Consider the following 19,995-nt stretch of genomic DNA (forward strand, 5'->3'; position numbering starts at 1 on the left):
CGAATAAGATAACTAATGTAATCATGTTAACAATTTATAATCCGATTGGAACCTCCTTTGTGTGTGGTTTCCAATTGAATAATAAGGGTTTATACTATACTTGTTTGAAATACCATTAGTGGATACTCTAACCTTGACATTTGTTGTTATCATTGTTTAATCCTTACGTTAATCTTCCATCTCAAAGTTCTCATCGACTTCTTCCTCTTCTTCACTGTTATTATTATTGTTGTTGTTGTTGTTGTTATTGTTACTTTTGTATTATTGTTATCTATAATTTATACAATTAACCTCCCTGTGGTTCGACCCCGGTCTTGCCGGGTTATTTATTACTTCGACACTCCTGCACTTGGGAGAAGACATCAATCTTTTGGTCGTGTCAATTTGCATTATTTATTTTATGCAATATCTACTGTGATTCTTTTCAATTTTTCATATCGTCACATGCATACATGTTATTTATTTGTGTATTCACACACTTCACGGTGAACCCATAAAAGCTCTGGACCCGAGCTCGTCCTGTTTAAGATTAGAAAAGAAAGATTCAGGTGGCAAGTGTGACTTATGTCCACTGATGCTCATTTGGACTTTCGCTTGGATTGTAACTCACCCAATGCAACTAGTATTGTGGAGTCTTTCTCCCCTACTCATGTTGTATAAGGTTAAGAGGCCGATTACTTCATGAGTAATTCGGGCAATTTAAGAACCAAAAAATATCTTTAAGGATAGACTAAGCTCAGCCAAACCTTATGAGCTAGATCCTATCAAGTAGGATATACCCATTAGGACACGAACAAATGTAAATACATACATGTTCATATACATTTCATATGCTCATTAAGTCTCCACCGATCCTTACAGGAAGTGTGAGATGGAAAAACCCATTACTATTGAGAATTTTTTTGATCAGATCAGAATTGAGCCAACATGATGAAGGGGATTGTTTGCCATGAGAAATGTTTATTTTTTATTCTGATTTATGGCATCAAATTTCTCCCCTAAGTCGGTTCAAGTCCCTGTAGGTTTGGAGTCCTCAGTGAGAACTTTCTGAAGAGAATCTGATCTGGTCTGTTCCTAATCATAAGTTAAAAGAAAATTTGAAACAAATAACAAGCATGCATAAGTCATATGGCATTTTGCATTCCATTTGTGCATTTCATTTATTTTTCTCGCATTCACTCAGGTTGAAATATAGGTCCCCCAAAAGACCATAAAATTCATTACACTCGACTACGAAGGAAAATAATGGAGAACGAAGAAAGAGCACATCTAGAGGCTCATTACCAAAGGGAGTTGGAGAGCATGAAAAATGATATTACACGACTTACAAGTCTACTCGAGCAGGCCCTAGCATCCAAGTCCGTAGAAAATACCTCTACTCAGCTAGCAGTCGCAACTCCATCTATATCTATGCCAGCAGCTCCTTTTGTATTCACATCTCAAAATTTAGGGGCAAATCCCTCTTTATTTGAACAACAGTCCACTACCAATGTTCCACCAGCACAAGTGCCGGTTACTGTAAACTTGACAGCTGATGACCCACATATGATGAAATTCTCTAAACAAGTTGATTATGAGAAGTTGACCGCTCTAGAAGACAGATTGAGGGCAGTCGAAGGGGCAGACTTATATGATCCTGTTCATGCTGCAGAGATGTGTTTAGTTCCAAATGTAGTTGTACCCAAAGAATTTAGGGTACCAGAATTCATCAAGTATACTGGAACTGAATGCCCAGCCACACATCTTAAATCTTATTGCAATAAGATGGCAGAAGTAGTGAATGATGAGAAACTTCTCATCCATTTCTTTCAAGACAGTCTTTCTGGATCGGCACTAAGTTGGTATACAAGGCTAGATAATACCAAGATCAAAAAGTGGAAAGATTTGGTAAAAGCTTTTGTGGAGCAGTATAAATTCAACATGGAGGTAGCCCCGGACAGGTCAAGCTTGTTAGTCATGGAGAAGGGCAACAAAGAGACTGTAAGAGAATACGCTTTGAGATGGCGTGAAAAAGCATCTCATGTGCAACCCTCTTTGTTAGAAAAAGAAATGGTCACTTTGTTTTCCAACACTTTTAAATCTCCTTACTTTGAACACCTAGTGGGTAGTTCAGCTCAACATTTCTATGATGCCGTAACTATCGCTGAGAGGATAGAACAAGCAATAAGAATAGGGAGAATGGTAGAGCCTACTGAGAAGAAAGGCTTTATTGGGAAAAAGAAGGATTCTGAGGTAAACAACGTGGAAGGAGTGTATAAGGGTAAGAAGAAAAATTACCATCATTATAACTTCCAAATACCTACCCAACAAGTTGCAAGTGTAAACTTCACTAAGCCTTTCCCTACCAACCAACAAAACCCACCAAATGACCAACAAAGTAACCAAATTGTTAATCCTCCAAGAAGGAACTTTCAAAAAACCCAAGAACGATTGCCACCATTACCACTTCCCTTGGAAGAAATGTATTCAAAGTTGTTGAGTATTGGGCAAGTGGCTCCTGTTCCCTTAACCCCACTGCAACCTCCATACCCAAATTGGTATAAGCCGGATCTGACATGTGAGTATCATGTTGGCATTGCTGGGCATAACATTGAAAGCTGTAATGCATTTAAAAACAAGCTTCCGCAATTGATAAAAGCTGGATGGATAACTTTTGATGATGCACCGAATGTGAATTCTAACCCTTTACCCAATCATGCTGCAAGTAGTGGAGGGGTAAATGTTGTAGCAGTAGAGGGTAAGAAGGAAAGAGTTTTGAAGGTTTCCATGGAAAGACTGTATGATATGATGGTACAGTCTGGATATTTACCTGAGGTTGAACCAGTGATGAATGGAAATAATTACTGTAAGTTTCATGGCGAGGTGGGACATCACATTGATGATTGTCAAGAATTTCACCAGGAAGTGAAAAGGATGCTGACTTTCGGCATGATAAGGATAGAGAGTGAAGAAGAAAGCAGTGAAATTGGGATGATAGGCCGTCAGGAGAAAAAAGTGGAGGTTTGTAGACTCCAACCAACTATGGGTGGTCCACCAAAACTAATCCTGACCAAACCTGTGTGCATAAATAGTGGAAGTTATAACACAATGCCTTACAATTATGGATATTCTTTCAACATTAAGGATCCTACTCCTATCTTCCATACTGAAATCGGTGGTTTAACTCGAAGTGGTCGGTGTTTTACACCAGAAGAATTGGAGAGGCAGAGGAAAGCTAAAGGAAAAGAAATAGTTGATGCTTTTAAAGGTATGGAAGTGAACAAACCTATAAGTGAAGATGAGTCTAATGAATTTCTGAAGTTGATGAAGCATAGTGAGTATAGTGTGGTAGATCAGTTGAAGAAAACTCCTGCTAGAATCTCTTTAATGTCACTTATCTTGAGTTCTGAATTACACCGTAAAGAATTGCAAAAGGTGTTGAATGAAGCATATGTGCCCCAAGATATTACTCAGGATACAATGGAACATTTGGTGGGAAGAATTCAAGCCTCTAATTACTTATACTTCACTGAAGATGAGCTAGACCCGGAAGGGACTGGGCATAACAAGCCTTTGTACATCACCGTGAAATGTAAGGACTGTCTGATGGGCAAAGTGCTTGTGGATAATGGTTCAGCTCTGAATGTGCTACCAAGGCATATGCTAGATGAGATGCCAATTGATGCTACTTATATGAGGCCAAGCACTATGACAGCTAGAGCATATGATGGTTCCCCTAGACAGGTAATAGGGACCATTGACATTGAATTGTTTGTAGGGCCTCAGATGTTTTTGGTAACCCTACAAGTAATGGATATACATCCTTCATATAGCATGTTATTGGGAAGACCATGGATACACGCCTCTGGGGCTGTGACATCATCTCTACACCAATGTCTTAAGTACATTATCAATGGTACTTTAGTGAAAGTTAAGGCAGAAGAAACCTTGTCCATGATAAGGAATGTGTCAGTCCCTTATATTGAAGCAGAAGATTGCAAAGATGGAAATCTCCATGCCTTCGAGATTGTGAACACTGAATGGGTACCAGAGAATACGGTGCTGAGAAGACCAATTATTTCTAATACTTCCAGAATGATAGCTAAGTGCTTTTTGAAACATGGGCTACCATTCCAGAATGCTTCACTTACTGGAAGTTTTAAGGGAGTCAACATGATGAAAGTTAAGGCTGCTGATCAGAAGTTTGAGCTTGGCTTTAAGCCTAAGAAAGATGATTACAAGAGAACTGCTAGGATTAAGCGAGAAAGAAGGTTGGCCAGAATGGAAGGAAGAAAGCTAGAAGAAGAAGACATTGTAATCCCACCCATCCATGTTTCTTTCCCAAAGTCAGCATATGTAATGAAACCTGAAAACATGATAGAAGTCTTGGGACAGAAACTTGCCGTCATGGATATCCACAATGTAGAGGAAGGTGAAGGAAAAGGCTGGAATTATAATGATGAGCCGAAAACAACAGAAGAAGATGAGTTGTTACCTCAGTTAACTGTCCATTCTCTAGAAGAGGCTCCAACCAATACCTTTGTGCGAAAGCTTTCAGTTGATGAAGTATTCCAGAATTGGGAGATTGAAGAAGCCCCAGTTGTTTTCAAGAAGTAATGATTAAGCGTCTACTTATATTCGCTTTTATGTGCTTTGTGTGCTTTCCTTTGAAGTTTGCTTTGTGTTTTTGTACCTTGTTGGAAATCTTGGCTCAAGATGTCAACATAAGGTCTTTTTATAATTATTGAGCCAACTTCTAAATATTATTGAGATCGTGCATTTTCCTCAACATTTGTTACCTTATTTTGCTTTGTTTGACTACAAGATATGCATTTACACTATAAACACCTTCCGCTTTCAGGAATTCTAAAAGTGAATCCTCCATAAATCCACAAACATATTGCATTGAAAATGAATGGCCAAACTTTGATAAGGATGTGATTGCAATGGATGAAGAGGAATGGAATGAAGATGATATGAAGGAGTTTACTAGACGGGCAGAACAGTCTGACCATGCTTGGAAACCTGCAAAAGAAGAATTAGAGGTGATAAATGTAGGCACAGAGCAAGATAAAAGAGAGCTAAAGATTGGAACTCTGATTACCACAGAAGAAAGATGTAGTTTAACAGCACTACTACAAGAGTATACGGATGTGTTTGCCTGGTCTTATGCAGATATGCCTGGTCTAGACATTGATATTGTAGTACATAGAGTGCCTCTGATAGAAGGATGTAAACCTGTTAAGCAGAAATTGAGAAGAACTCGCCCGGATATTCTACTTAAGGTCAAAGCAGAGATAGAGAAGCAGTGGGATGCCGGTTTTCTAGAAGTTATTAAATACCCTCAATGGGTATCTAACATAGTGGTAGTCCCAAAAAAGGATGACAAAATCAGAGTATGTGTAGACTTCAGGGATCTAAACAAAGCTAGTCCCAAGGATGATTTTCCTTTGCCCCACATAGACGTTCTGGTGGACAATGCTGCTAAGAGTTCAACTTATTCCTTCATGGACGGATTCTTCGGGTATAACCAGATTAAAATGGCTGAAGAAGATAAAGAGAAGACCACTTTTGTCACACCATGGGGAACATTTTGCTACAAAGTGATGCCATTCGGGTTAAAGAATGCTGGAGCCACATATCAAAGGGCAATGGTGACACTTTTCCATGATATGATGCATAAAGAGATTGAAGTGTATGTGGATGATATGATTGCCAAGTCTAAGAATGGAGAAGATCATGTTCAGGTTCTAAGAAAATTATTTGATAGACTAAGGAAGTATCAGTTGAAGCTGAATCCTGCAAAATGCTCATTTGGGGTAAAGTCTGGAAAGTTGCTGGGATTTGTGATAAGCAATAAAGGAATAGAGGTCGATCCTGATAAAGTGAAAGCAATTCAGGCTATGACAATTCCTAAAACTGAGAAAGAAGTAAGAGGCTTCTTAGGACGTTTGAACTACATCGCCCGATTCATATCTCAGTTAACAACAACATGTGAGCCAATCTTTCGATTGCTTCGAAAAAAGAATCCTGGTACATGGGATAAAGACTGTCAAGAGGCTTTTGACAAAATAAAGCAATACTTACAGAATCCACCTTTGTTAGTGCCACCTGTGCCTGAAAGACCTTTGATCTTGTATTTGACAGTAACCGAGGTAGCAATGGGCTGTGTGTTAGGACAACATGATGAGTCTGGAAGAAAGGAGCAAGCTATCTATTATCTGAGTAAGAAGTTTACTGATTGTGAATCCAGATATACTATGACTGAGAAGCTATGTTGTGCCCTTGTGTGGAGTACGAAGCGTCTTCGACAATATATGTTGTATTATACCACCTGGTTGATCTCAAAAATGGATCCACTTAAGTACATCTTTGAGAAACCTTACTTGTCAAGCCGAATAGCAAGGTGGCAAGTAATGTTGGCAGAGTATGACATTCTATACAAGACAAGAACATCTGTAAAGGGAAGTGTAATTGCTGATCATTTAGCAAATAATGCTATCAAAGATTATGAGCCTTTGAAATTTGACTTCCCGGATGAGGATGTGTTAATAGTCGAAGAAGACAAAGAGAAGAATGATTGGTGGATCATGTATTTTGATGGGGCAGTGAATGTATCTGGCAATGGAGCAGGGGCTGTGATAATCTCACCTGATAAGAAGCAATATCCCATCTCAATCAAGCTACAATTTGAATGCACTAACAATACTGCTGAATATGAGGCTTGTATCCTTGGCTTAGAAGCTGCTTTAGAGATGAAGGTAAAGAAGCTTGATGTCTATGGGGATTCAATGTTAATAATCTGTCAAGTGAAAGGCGAATGGCAGACCAAAGAAGAAAAATTGATACCCTATCAACAATATCTCTCAAAACTGACCGAGGGCTTTGATGATATAGATTTTACCCATATGGGAAGAGACAAAAACCAGTTTGCTGATGCTTTGGCAACCTTAGCCTCTATGGCCAAAACTGATTACGGCATCAGGGTACAACCAATCTGCATTGAGATTAGAGATTTTCCAGCTCATTGTTGTGCAATTGAAGGAGAAGTAGATGGGAACCCATGGTTTTATGACATCAAGCGGTTTATCCAATATCGAGAGTATCCCTTGGGGGCATCTAAAGCAGATATGAAGACCTTGAGACGTTTAGCCATGGAATTTTACCTAGATGGAGAAATTCTATATAAAAGATCATTCAATGGGACTTTACTAAGATTTCTAGATGAAATCGAAGCTAAGGTAGCATTGCAAGAAATTCATGAAGGAATTTGTGCAACTCATGCAAGTGGGCATATGATGGCCAGACAACTGCAACGATCTGGATACTTCTGGATGACCATGGAGAAAGATTGCATTGATTATGTCAGAAAATGCCATAAATGTCAGGTGTATAGTGATAAGATAAATGCACCTCCGGCTCCTCTGTTCAATATGACATCACCATGGCCATTTGCAATGTGGGGAATAGATGTGATTGGCCCAATCAACCCAAAGGCTAGCAATAGGCATCAATTTATCTTAGTAGCCATTGATTATTTCACAAAGTGGGTGGAGGCCAGCTCTTATGCTCATGTAACTCAAAAGGTGGTCAAGTGTTTCATTGAGAAAGATTTGATTTGTCTGTACGGTTCACCTGAGAAGATAGTGACCGACAACGCCCAAAATTTTAATGGGAAAATAATCACAGAATTGTGTGTGAAGTGGAAAATTAAACACTCAAACTCATCTCCTTACAGACCGAAGATGAATGGTGCTGTCGAAGCTGCAAACAAGAATATCAAGAAGATTATCCAGAAGATGGTAGTCACTTATAAGGATTGGCATGAGATGCTTCCCTTTGCTCTACATGCGTATCGCACAGCAGTAAGGACATCTACTGGAGCTACACCTTACTCATTAGTATTTGGGATGGAGGCGGTGATGCCTTTGGAAGTAGAAATTCCATCTTTGAGAGTACTAATGGAATCTGAACTAGAAGAAGCTGAATGGGCTAAAGTGAGATACGAGCAGCTAAACATGTTAAGTGAGAAGAGGTTGGCTGCAATTTGTCATCACCAGTTATACCAAAGAAGGATGGCCAAAGCATATGACCGGAAAGTCCGACCAAGGGAATTCAAAGAAGGGGATCTTGTACTAAGAAAAATCTTACCATTACCAAGTGAGGATAGAAGCAAGTGGGCACCAAACTATGAAGGCCCGTATGTAGTGAAGAAAGCATTCTCTGGAGGGGCTTTGTTGTTAACTAGAATGGATGGAGATGATGTATCTAGGCCTGTGAACTCTGATTCTGTGAAAAAGTATTATGTATGATGTGTTTCATCCAATCATAATCAATTAAATAAAGTTTGGCCAGGAAATTCTCTTTGCATATACCTCACCAAAAACCCATGCATGATCTCAATGGCTCAACAATTTGATCCTTCAAACTTTTTTTTTACAGGAGAACCCATTCTTCTTAAATGAGATTTTAAAAGAACTGATTTTGTTTGTGATTTCCATGAAATAAATCAATGATTTGTTTAGGATGATGTTCAGAGCAATTCCCTTTAAAGAGATGACCCAAACAAGTCCAAAACATACAATTGGAACAACTATCATTCAAATGATGTCTTGAATTTACATTTTATCAGCATGAATAATGATTGGTAATATATTAGTTGTCATGGACTCGCAACACATGGTATCTTATAAATCCAAAGCATTACACTGGATGTGGATAACGTTTATTGGTTTTAACTGATTTTACTTGAAATGAGGAAAGGCCATCTTTGATATTCCTTTCACTTTCTTTAAAATTATCCTTTGGAGTCCCAATTTGAGCTGAGTCTATTTAAAACTTTTTCTTTCATAAGAACCTGAATTGAGATCACACCCTACACTAGGGGGCAAAAAGAGAGAAATGATCATGGAAATCGTCTTGAAAGCATGTGAGCTTATAAAGTCTGACAACAAAGACTTCAATAAAATTCAAAACAATTGAGAGAATTCCCAACAAATATGGGAATAACAAAAAAAAACACAAAAGTTCTTAAGTTGGAATATTTAGTATCATTTTTGTTGTCAAGATAGCAAAAGAAAAGGCTAAGATAAGATAATAGTGATCTATAGTTTTTTTTAAGCCCTTAAACACTCTTTTGAGCTTATAAAATACTCTTTCTTTTATTGCCTTGAGCCATAAAATACATTACGTGTCTTGAAAGTCCTTTCTAATCGAGTAAGCAACCTGGATCAATAAACTGTGTTCTCAAAATATAAGAGACTTTTCCATAAAGAGTTATGGCGTAGCAAATAATTACTCGTTATTATTCATGCTGTCAAAATAAAAGGCAAATTGTTCCTTTTCTCTCAAAATGCATTCAAGTAATCGCTTGAACACCTTGAAAACCCAAGCAGAAGGTCATCTCATCACTTACCTTCATCTGAGATTACTTTTACTAAGACCTTTACTAAGAGATTTGACATAAAGCCCCAAAATTGCCTGAACATTGTTATAAACAGACATTGGAGGTTTCAGTTTTCAAGAACAAAATAGATCTTTTGAAGAATCATTTTTGAAAAAGGTTTCCTTTGTAAGAAAAATGAACATGTGACACACTACAAGGCACTGTTGAGAAATCAGAGATTTTAATGACAACAGGAGCAAAGGAGGAAATGAAATAAGGCAGTTAATTCTCCCAGAGGGGCAGAGAAGCAGCTACCAGATCCCTAATGGCACACAGAGATTTGCTTCCCTAGTGGAAAATACACATGATAAATCTGTAGATCTTGCCGAACATGGGGACTGAAACAGTATGATTTGTAGTATCTATGAAAGGAGATTGTTGACTCTCACAATATGATCAGTTAGACAACAAGATGACTTCTACATCTTCAGTAAGAGGAATGTATATGAATATCCTAGGTGAAGCGGAATAATCCTCATATTGTGATCATATGAATTGGTTACAGAATCCTCAATAATGGGAATGTTGCCAATAGAACAATGTTGGGCCAAGGAGAAGTTAATGCTCTCAGTAAAGTAACCAATAGAGAAAGGTGCAATGATTGTTGGGAAACTCGAATAAAGCTTGTCTTAGAAAATGAGCAGCATGGGTCGGCTTGAGTAGATTTGAAGGATGTGTGAATCAAAAGAGCTCACTAAACAATCAAGATCAAGATCCTCAAACAAGATGAACGGGGGACCTATGTTTCAAAAAAAAAAAAAAAGTAAGATGCATTGCATATCATCTAACTCCCCATGCATTGCATAATTGTTTTGTAGATATTTCATAAAACAATATCCCCACTGGGATCCAACGAGACTCACACGAATTGAAGTTCTTTTAAATCACATCAAATATAGCAATTCCACAAAAGCAAAATTCATAAATGAAGACAAGAAAGATGGATTTTTATTCATGGAAAAGGGGTTTACAAGTACAAATGCTAAACAGTGCGAGGACGATCAGGGATATTTTCATCTTGATGGTTAATCATGCCTCGAAATTCCTCAAATTGTTTATTCATACGCTCCATCTCTTCCTCAAACTCAAGGTGTCGTGTGTTAACATAGTCCCGCCAAAAGTCAACACGTGTATTCAGCTCTTGGTTTCTCCTCTCCAAGTTGTTTCTGTGACATCTCTCATCACGGAGTCTATTCCTTAAATTCTCAATCTGATGATGGAGATCAAGAACCTGAGTATTCAACTCAAGTCTTCTGGCATGAAGACGCTCTGCAACGTTCACCAAAGACGAAGTAGCTCTGATACTGAGAGCAAGTGACTGATTCACCGCTTCAATATCGGTCCTGGCAGCTAGCATTATTTCATCACGAGGAAGGATCATGTCTCTAGCCACGACTACAGCAATATCTTCATTGTCCATTACAGTATCCTCTATTGTAACCGGACGACCATTCACTTCAAAGGTAGTACGCCAAACTGCAGGCTCTACTGCTGCAGGAACAGGGTTTGGGTTAGCATTGGAAGAAGAGGAAGACATGATTAAAGCTTCAAAAGTTAAGAACTTTGAGAGTATTGAAAATGCAAGAAGTTGATGATGTCTTTTGCCAAATACTGCGTGATTTATAAGGAATTTACTCTTACCATCATTTTGAACGACAGCTCAAATCTCAACCATACATAGATAACTTCCTTGAGAAGCTTTCCTCATTTTTGGGATCCACAAATCAGATCTCAACCGTACATACAAGACTTTCTTGAGAAGCTTTCCTCATTATTGGGATCCACAAATCAAATCCCAACCATACATACATGACTTCCTTGAGAAGCTTTCCTCATTTTTGAAAGTTACAAATCAGATCCCAACCATACATACATGACTTCCTTGAGAAGCTTTCCTCATTTTTGAGATTTACAAATCAGATCTCAACCGTACATACAAGACTTTCTTGAGAAGCTTTCCTCGTCTTTGGGATCCAATTACAAATCAAATCCCAACCGTACATACAAGACTTTCTTGAGAATATTTAATCATCTCTGAGATCGATTTACAAATCAGATTTCAACCATACAGGTATGGCTTCTTTTAGAATTTTTCATCAACCTTGAAGCTCATTGCTGAAATCACTTTCATGTATTTCACAAAATTATATTGAAATCACTTTCAAGTACTTTCAATTAGACCACTTGCGAGTTTCCTCGCATTTTATCATCAGGGTGGTCACCTGGAAAATAGGACCAATGTTGAAATCACTTTCATGTATTTCACACAAAAAAAAAATCAATTTTGAAATCACTTTTATGTATTTCACAAGACTAAGGTTGAAATCACTTTCATGTATTTCACAAAAAAAAAAAAATTAATTTTGAAATCACTTTCATGTATTTCACACAACATTAATTTGAAATCACTTTCATGTATTTCACAAGATCAATATTGAAAACACTTTCATGTTTTTCACTTGGGCAGGTCGCCCATAAGAATTAGACCAACTGAAAATCTGTGCATTTTTCAACACTTCCATCGTTTTTCTTTACAAAACTTACTATGCAAAGTCAAAAGAAAATGAATTTTCCAATGCCTTTGCACCGTAAGCATTGTAAAGAGGGGGCAACTGTTGTAACCCAATTTTGGATCCACCAAGATTTTCTCGAATGTTATTTTATTTCTATTATTATTTATAAAAATCCAAAAAAATTAAGAAAAAAAGTTTAAAAATTCAAAAATATACTTTTCTCGAGTCAACCGCATCTTTCCATCAAAACCGAGTCCACCAGGTCAATACGGGTCAAACCATGTCGACCAGGGTAAAAAATGAGTTTCGGACCGTTTTGGGTCAAAACCGTCATTTTGACCAAAACCGAGTCCACCGGGTCAATACGGGTCAAACCATGTCGACCAGGGTAAAAAATGAGTTTCGGGCCGTTTTGGGTCAAAACCGTCATTTTGACCAAAACCGAGTCCACCGGGTCAATACGGGTCAAACCATGTCGACCAGGGTAAAAAATGAGTTTCGGGCCGTTTTGGGTCAAAACCGTCATTTTGACCAAAACCGAGTCCACCGGGTCAATACGGGTCAAACCATGTCGACCAGAGTAAAAAATGAGTTTCGAGCTGTTTCGGGTTAAAAACCATCATTTTCGACCAAAACCCGGTTCACTAGGTTGATACCCATCAAAAGTTTTTTTTCCCGGTGTTTAAAATAATTTTCGGTCATTAAAATGGATTTTTGGTGTTTGAATCAGGTTTTTTCTAATACTAAATAGAGTTTTTTTAATTTTACCTATATAAATATATAGTATTATACATAAAAAATAAAAATAAAAAAAAAATATAATTTGTCAAACGGCGCAACGCGTTGCGCCGAAAGCAAACGGCGATTAAACAAATAACAAAAGCAAACGGTGATTTAAAAAATAATATTTGAAGATTTGCATGTCTCCTGTCATTGGCTATAAATAGCCAGTGATAGTTCGACACAGAAAGGAGAAGAAAAAAAAAAAGAGAAAGAAAAAATATTACTGTTATATTTTTTTTTAGTTTTTCCTCACGAGAGTAGGATATTGTTTTTAAAAAATAACAATTTCAAAAATACCAAATATATCCCGACATATCTCAGCCGTTGAAATATTCCAAGATTTGATCTCGTTGCGCCACGTCAGCCGGTGCACCGAGATTTCTGTGCACCGCGACACACCAGATCAAAGCTCTGCTCATCCAGACCGTTCGTTCAATCTGCTAATCTAGCCAATCACAGCCATCCGATCATTTCATCCGAGATCCAACGGCGTACAGTGTTCAGCGGTACCGGTGTACCATACACGCGTTCACACCATAGCGTAATCTCGGAGCCTCTCTCTCCTCTCGCCGGCGACGTTCTCTCTCTCATCCGATCTCCACTTTCCGGCCGCCTCCTGCCTCCGCACCACCATAGAAAGTTTTATCCCCTGCTGTAAAGAAAAACCCCGGTGGTTTTCAGCGTTTTATCCGCCTCATCTGGCCGGAAAAAGGCCGCGATTGTCGGCGGCCACCAAAGCTTCAAGTCGTCGATTCTCCTTCGTCAGCCATCAACGACAGACGATACCACCACCATCAGAATCTTCGTCCTCAGATATACCAGGATCGACCGTCGTTTGGACAAAAATCTCGCCGGGAAATTTCGCCGCCGCCAACAGTAGCCGCGCGTGAGTCACACGCGCCGCCAGTGGCATTTTTGTAATTTTCGGAGAATTTCGAGGGTATTTCAGTCTTTTACCTATACAGTGATACTCAGGTAAATTTTTTGAGATTTCTAACATTTTTTTATTTTGTATATAAATTTTCTTGCATGTAAAAAAACAATAAAACAAAAAAAATATAAAAAACAACGTGGTTCCCACACCCATTTTATCATATTATTGTTCGTGGATCCAAAGCCCAATTCTCGAATATGGTTATATCTATTTCTCAATAATATCAAAATAAAATTTGTTTTTATAAACGAATATTATTTGTCGACACGTCTCTTTTTTTTAAAAGGACCGATGTAAAAAATGTAAATATCAAATATGGATTATTTCCATTATTTCTTTTGGTAATCCAGACGTAATTCTCCTTTTTAGGGTTGAAACGTCATATTTTAGACAAGTCTCCTAATTTTTAGGGACTGATGTCATTTTTAACGCGTCTTCTATTTTTAGGGACCGACGTTAATCATTTTAAAAAAAAAGGCAAATTACCAATAAACCCAAAATATAATGGATTATATCCATTATTTCTTTTGGTAACCCAGACGTAACTCTCCTTTTTAGGGATAAACGTCAGTATTTTAGACAAGTCTCCTAATTTTTAGGGACTGATGTCATTTTTAACGTGTCTTCTATTTTTAGGGATCGACGTTAATCATTTTAAAATAATTACCAATAAGCCCAAAATATAATAGCATTTGAATCAAATAAAAAATACACAAGTAAGGGTAACCTTTCTTTTGAAAGGATGTTTTAAGGGTGGTGTCTACCTTCCCTTAATCATAACTAACCCCGTTCCCGAATATCTGGGACCAGTGTCTAATTTGGGATTTCTAGTTCCCTCAAATTACTAGATGGCGACTCCAATAAAATCTTTGTTTTCCCCCAATCGAGGAAAAAAAAAAACCTTTTTGTTAAAATAAACAAAAAAGCATGAGCCGTCGCCCGACGTCGTGTATCGACAACTAGCATGATTTCTGTTTTTGTACTAAACTTTGATTTCTCAAAAATCCTTGTGAAAACATGCATAGTTTTGGAAGAAAGGGGAAACACGCCCAAAGATTCTTGGCGCAATGGTTTTGTAAGTACAAAGGTGTGCTCAGTATGTTATTTGTATGAACACAAAAAAAGAAAACACATGATTTTATTGACAAGAAAGGCTCAGTGAACAGGGAAAACCTTGTGGAATTTTGAGCCAAATTACCAACAAAAACTGGGATAGGTTGAAAAAATCAAGAAATTTTTGCAGGCATGATCAAGCAGGGGTAGTTTGAACAAGAACTGGCTCTATTCTGCAACAGTGGTGCAATTCCCCTTCGGATTGTGTTGAGGCTTTTGACCATGTTTGCCCCCCAGTTTCTTTGGGTTGAGTTGTTGTTGGGGTTTGAACAAAGATGATAGGTCAACTGGAAGGAATTTTCCTAGAGATATTTTTTCATATTTGCTCGAGTAAGCTAGAGGTAAGTCAAGCTTTTGTTCAGAGACTAACTCTTTTTGAAAAGGGGTGCTGCGGCGAGCATGTTCTTTATCTCCAATGTTTTTTGCTCAAAATTAGGTGTTGCGGACTCGTAGGGGACCCACCTTTTATTCTGGTGCATGCATGACAAATGTATGAACATGAAACCTATATGATGAGCTCGCCCTTCGAGGGGTGACATATGATCGTAACTTTTGTATGATGAAACAAGAATCTTGATTCTTGCCCAAACTCTACAATGAAAATTTTCGGAGTGACGATCATTCTGTTACCCACAAGTCTTGAATTCAAGATGCTTCAAGAAAGGTTCGCCCCGATGCAAATAAATGATAGCACATACAGCCTAAGAACAGGTTCTATTCATTATGTGAACATGGATAGGTTTTCTACCTGGTCTCAAAAGGATCTATGAACTGCCCAGTGACCACCTCGCGTGAAGGCAGTATAGGGGTTTACAAGGAATGGTTAGGGCACCGTGTGACCGTCATTACCGAGTAAACACTCAGCTCATAGTTAGATGTTTCACAAATCTGGACCCCGACTGAAAGTCATGAGGCAAACCGCTACTCCCCACCTAACTTAGAGGCTTGTGTGTGCTTTCAAAAATAAATACATGTGATGCATGAAAAATTCTAAAAATGCATGGATAAAATGACAAAATTTAAACACATCAAATACACAAAGCTTAGTCCAAGATTGTCAGAAACAATACCTCCCAAGTGGAGTCGCCATTCTGTCGCACGTCGGAAAACACCCCAAGCGACGTCCCGTCCTGGCGATGGCGGTTTTTGCCTCTCTTATTGGAATTGATTTTGTTGGGAGTCGCCACCTAGTATTTAATTGAGGGTTACTAGGAAACCCAGGTTGACTGGTCTTTGTCAGAGATTCGCGGGTAAGGGACTGGTTGTGGTTAGGGAAAGTATTAGCACCCCTAACGCACCCTACCTGAGGTAAGCTGCTTCGTGGCTGTGATGTGTTAAAGAAGTTTTAAATTTTTTTTCTTTTCATCGGAATTTAGAAATACAACTTTCGTACAAATTTGTATTTCTACACCGTGATCCAATCAAAATATTAAATCCTTCTTTATTCTTTTGTCGTCTCCTCCTAAAAGGATCCATGAAATAAATACAAACATGCATTTTTTATTTTTATTTTGTTTTTTTTTCTTTTTTTTCCCTTTTTTATTTTTTATAGAGTAACATCTTTCCATTGGATAGATTTGGGTACTACTATATTTGATCTTGAAAGATCTGTTTGGAGAAATAAGGGTTCAACTTTCTAGAATTGGAATTTATGTTTACTGGCAAAAACAAAAAACATGGCTTTGTAATGGATCTTAAAGATTAAGGTTACATAAATTGATCATTCAAGCATATTGTAATTATGAGTTTTTATTTGTAATATTATACTTTGAAGGATGTTTTTGTGTTTGAGAGATATAGTTAGGTTTGGATAACAATCAAAAGAAATAGGGCCACTATATAAGTTGGATTCAATGGAACTAGGTAATGAATCTTGAAATTTTTAGAATCTAGCATTTCCAAGGACAACTAGAATGTAAGTATTTAGGTTTTTTTTTTTTGTAAGAGGTTTTATGCCAACTTGTACAAGGCCAATATGGATATATTTGTGGTTTTTGTCTGTATTTTTATAGGAATTTTTGATAAAGAAGTTAGATAATTTCAAAGGCTTTGTAAGCTGAATATCTTATTTTTTAGTTTTTATTGTAAAATTGCTATTGAAAAGATTGAAAGAAGAAGTTTGATAAATTTGGTTCTTTTGAACCTTTGAAAATTTTCAATTATCAATATTTTTTTGTAAAATTCTCAATTGTAATTTCTTCACTATTTATATTTTTGTTTTTTGTTTTTTAAGAATTAGATGAAGAAGAAGTTGTTTTATAAAAAAGAATAGAATTCATGGTTTAAAAAGATAATTTAGAAAACAGACACCAAATTATATATATGGATTTACTTTCCTATCATCACTCAAAAACAAGATTTACATCATTCATTAGCATTTATTTATACTTCTAAAATTCTCTCTTCTCACCAAATTTCTGAAATTTTGTATGCTATCCAGATCTCACTAAATTATATATATATATATAACCACATGAATGACTAGTCCACAAAATATGAAGGCTCTCTATGTACTTAAACACTTAGTGCCTAGTTTGATCATTTCGGCACATTCTTTTTTAAATATGGTTTTATTTGTAACTTATCCATCTCTGTTTGTTTTTCATTATTACCATAGCTCACTAGTTCTTCTACTTTATGTACGTAGATGGCATATTCATTACTTCACAGTATCAATTAAAACACTTGTTACAGACTTTATTTAACTTTTGAGCAGTGAATTTTCAATGAAGGATTTCGGACCCATTCATCATTTCCTTGGCATTGAGATTTCCTTGCCATCATTTCCTTGAAGTTGTATTTGCTTCATCAACAGTAACTGCCGCATATTTATGAGATAATTACCCCATAGGGGAGATATTAAGAAACTAAAGAAAGAAACTGTCTAACTAGTCAAGAGCTCATATATATATAATAGATAGTAAAGGACTCAAGAAGATTGACATGTGTTATGTATGGAGAGTAACATGTCATGTCAGCTTAAAACTAACAGAATTATAATAGATAGTAAAGGACTCGAGAAGATTGAAATCTCAAGCTCTAGATAGTAAAGAGCGAGCCTTTATTTATTAATTACTAACGACGTAACTCCATACAAAGTGAAATTCTATTCATGTCTAATCTGACATAAAGAAGAGGGATGCTTTGTTCATTTCTAAAGAAATTATGGTAAACATACCAAAGCATCGTTACCAATATCTTTTATTATCTTTCAATTTTTCTTTGTCCATCTATATCTATAATATTTCTGATATACTATCACCAAGGTGTGAGAGGAGGGATGCTTTGTTCATTTCTAAAGAAATTAGCCGGATCAACTTTGGTCTTCACATGCACCAACCGGTCAAAGTTGTTCTTGAAATATTTGGTACCCCAAATTCTTGCTTGTTTGTAACTTGTGTTGCCTAGGTTGTTCATTCCCAGGTCAAGATCTCTGTAATTGATATATGCTTGTCGTGGATTTTTCGTAACATAAGGAGTCATATAGCTGTAAAGTTTTCTGATCCAGCTTGTATATATTTGAGATCTCTCGCTGTCTTGATCGCCCCAAAAGACTGCATAATGAATTTGGAATAGATTCCCAGCTCTATGTGGAAATGGAGTGCTGGTCTCGGAAATTTCATCCATTTTGCCCCCATAGGCTGTGAATTGCAATTCAGCTACTTGGGCATCCAGTTGGTTAAGCCTTTCCCATATTCCTTCCAAAGCGATTTCAGGTATAGGCTCTGTCACATAGTCTGTTTTTCCTTTGAAAGATGTTGTGGATCCTGGCCTCCTATCAAGCAAAACATCCAAGGATGTATTGCGTGGAAATTGCGCGAAGTAGACAGTAGACTCGATCCAACTCATCTCGATGCAGTCTTCTTTAACCAAACCGAGCTGGGGAAAGCTCTGTTGCATCATTGATAGGAGTCTATCGACTCCACCAAGAAACAAGGAAGTGTATACGGCGAGTATTGTTGTCTTTCCTTCCTGAGAAGTGTTAACTCGCGAAAGGAAAATTCTGGAAAATAGATCTTCGTCAAACTTTCCTATTGCCGACTGCCACTGATGAACGAGTTTTGTTGCATTTTGTTCCAAAGTTCTAGAGACATTGAACACTGTCACAGTTGGTGGAACTGTGACCAATTCTAGTTTCCAAGCAACAACAACTCCAAAGGTGTTGCCCCCAGCTCCTCGAATGGCCCAAAACAGATCTTCTCCCATCGATGCTCGGTCAAGGATTCTACCTTTAGCATCGATTAGTTTGGCATCAATTATGTGATCTGCAGCAAGGCCAAATTTACGCATCATCATCCCATGTCCTCCTCCACTAATGTGACCACCAGATCCCACAGTTGGGCAAACACCTCCTGGGAAGGCAAGAGTTCTACTTTTCTCAGCGATTCTGTAGTAAACTTCTCCTAGTGTAGCACCAGTTTGAACCCATGCAATTTTGTTTCCTACATCTACTGTAACTGTTCGCATATTGATCAGATCAATAACCACAAAGGGTACAACTGTAACATAAGAGAGGCCCTCATAGTCATGGCCACCACTTCGAACTCTAATTTGCAGGCCATGTTTATGGGAACAAGCAATGGCAGCTTGAATGTGGGCTACATTTAAAGGTTTAACAATAACTAGTGGTTTCGGGGTGGCAGCTGTGTTGAACCTGCCGTTTCGTAAAGAAAACTGCAAGACAGATGAATATGAGGAGTTGATTGGGGTGAAAATGACCATAGAAATGGAGTTTGAGTTTTGAGAATGAAGGCATTGAAGAAAATCCTCCTGACGATCAGCTGAAGCTACCCATGAGAATGAAAACAGAAAGAGAAACAGGAATGGGAATGGGAACTTTGAAGAGCTTAGAGAGTTCATGATTCTGATAATGTTTTGTGCATATAGAAAGATGCAAGAGGCTCCCTTATTTATATAGTTCTGAAGGGTGCTTGTTTATGAAAATTTTGTGCCCTATTAATCTAGAAGATGTTGACAATTCAACCATAATCTAGATTACAGCTTGAGGAAACATCAACACATGGAAACGTGAAAAATTCCAAACAAGGATCGTTGCCAACTTTTTCGACAAGACACGAAGTCGACAATTTATGGAAGCATTTCTTGGTGTGGTAGCTTTGTTCATATTTTTATGTTCGATTACTTGGGCAATGACACTCAAGGCATTCAGTTTTGGATGAACTGCTTTTAGTAATTCTGACGATTAAATTAAACAATAATAACATCGA

At 37.6% G+C, this 19,995-nt stretch overlaps 2 protein-coding genes and 1 pseudogene across 2 annotated transcripts; 2 read left to right on the forward strand and 1 right to left on the reverse strand.

Annotated features, from left to right (window-relative positions):
* Nucleotides 1-1,245: 1,245 nt before the first annotated feature.
* Nucleotides 1,246-2,406, forward strand: LOC133670619 (uncharacterized; the record flags this gene model as incomplete). The annotated part of the gene is made up of 1 exon (XM_062091159.1): nucleotides 1,246-2,406. A coding segment is annotated over exon 1 (1,161 nt), but the record flags the coding sequence as incomplete, so codon positions are not given.
* A 60-nt stretch (nucleotides 2,407-2,466) lies between these two features.
* LOC133670651 (uncharacterized) lies at nucleotides 2,467-8,381 on the forward strand. The gene is made up of 2 exons (XM_062091208.1): nucleotides 2,467-4,592; nucleotides 4,841-8,381. Exons 1-2 carry the CDS (start codon nucleotides 2,767-2,769, stop codon nucleotides 8,289-8,291), a joined length of 5,277 nt encoding a protein of 1,758 aa, XP_061947192.1. The 5' UTR covers nucleotides 2,467-2,766; the 3' UTR covers nucleotides 8,292-8,381.
* A 9,417-nt stretch (nucleotides 8,382-17,798) lies between these two features.
* Nucleotides 17,799-19,754, reverse strand: LOC133683935 (tetrahydroberberine oxidase-like; annotated as a pseudogene).
* Between the last annotated feature and the right edge of the window lie 241 nt (nucleotides 19,755-19,995).

Source organism: Populus nigra, chromosome 1, assembly GCF_951802175.1.
Source record: "Populus nigra chromosome 1, ddPopNigr1.1, whole genome shotgun sequence".
Lineage (NCBI taxonomy): Eukaryota > Viridiplantae > Streptophyta > Magnoliopsida > Malpighiales > Salicaceae > Populus > Populus nigra.

What these genes read in the sequence shown, in the direction of transcription:
- LOC133670651 (XM_062091208.1), top strand. Translation starts at nt 2,767, where the DNA reads ATGGAAAGACTGTATGATATGATGGTACAGTCTGGATATTTACCTGAG. An exon ending in GCCCCAGTTGTTTTCAAGAA is followed by an intron (nt 4,593 to 4,840) that starts GTAATGATTAAG and finishes TTCCGCTTTCAG; the next exon opens with GAATTCTAAAAGTGAATCCT.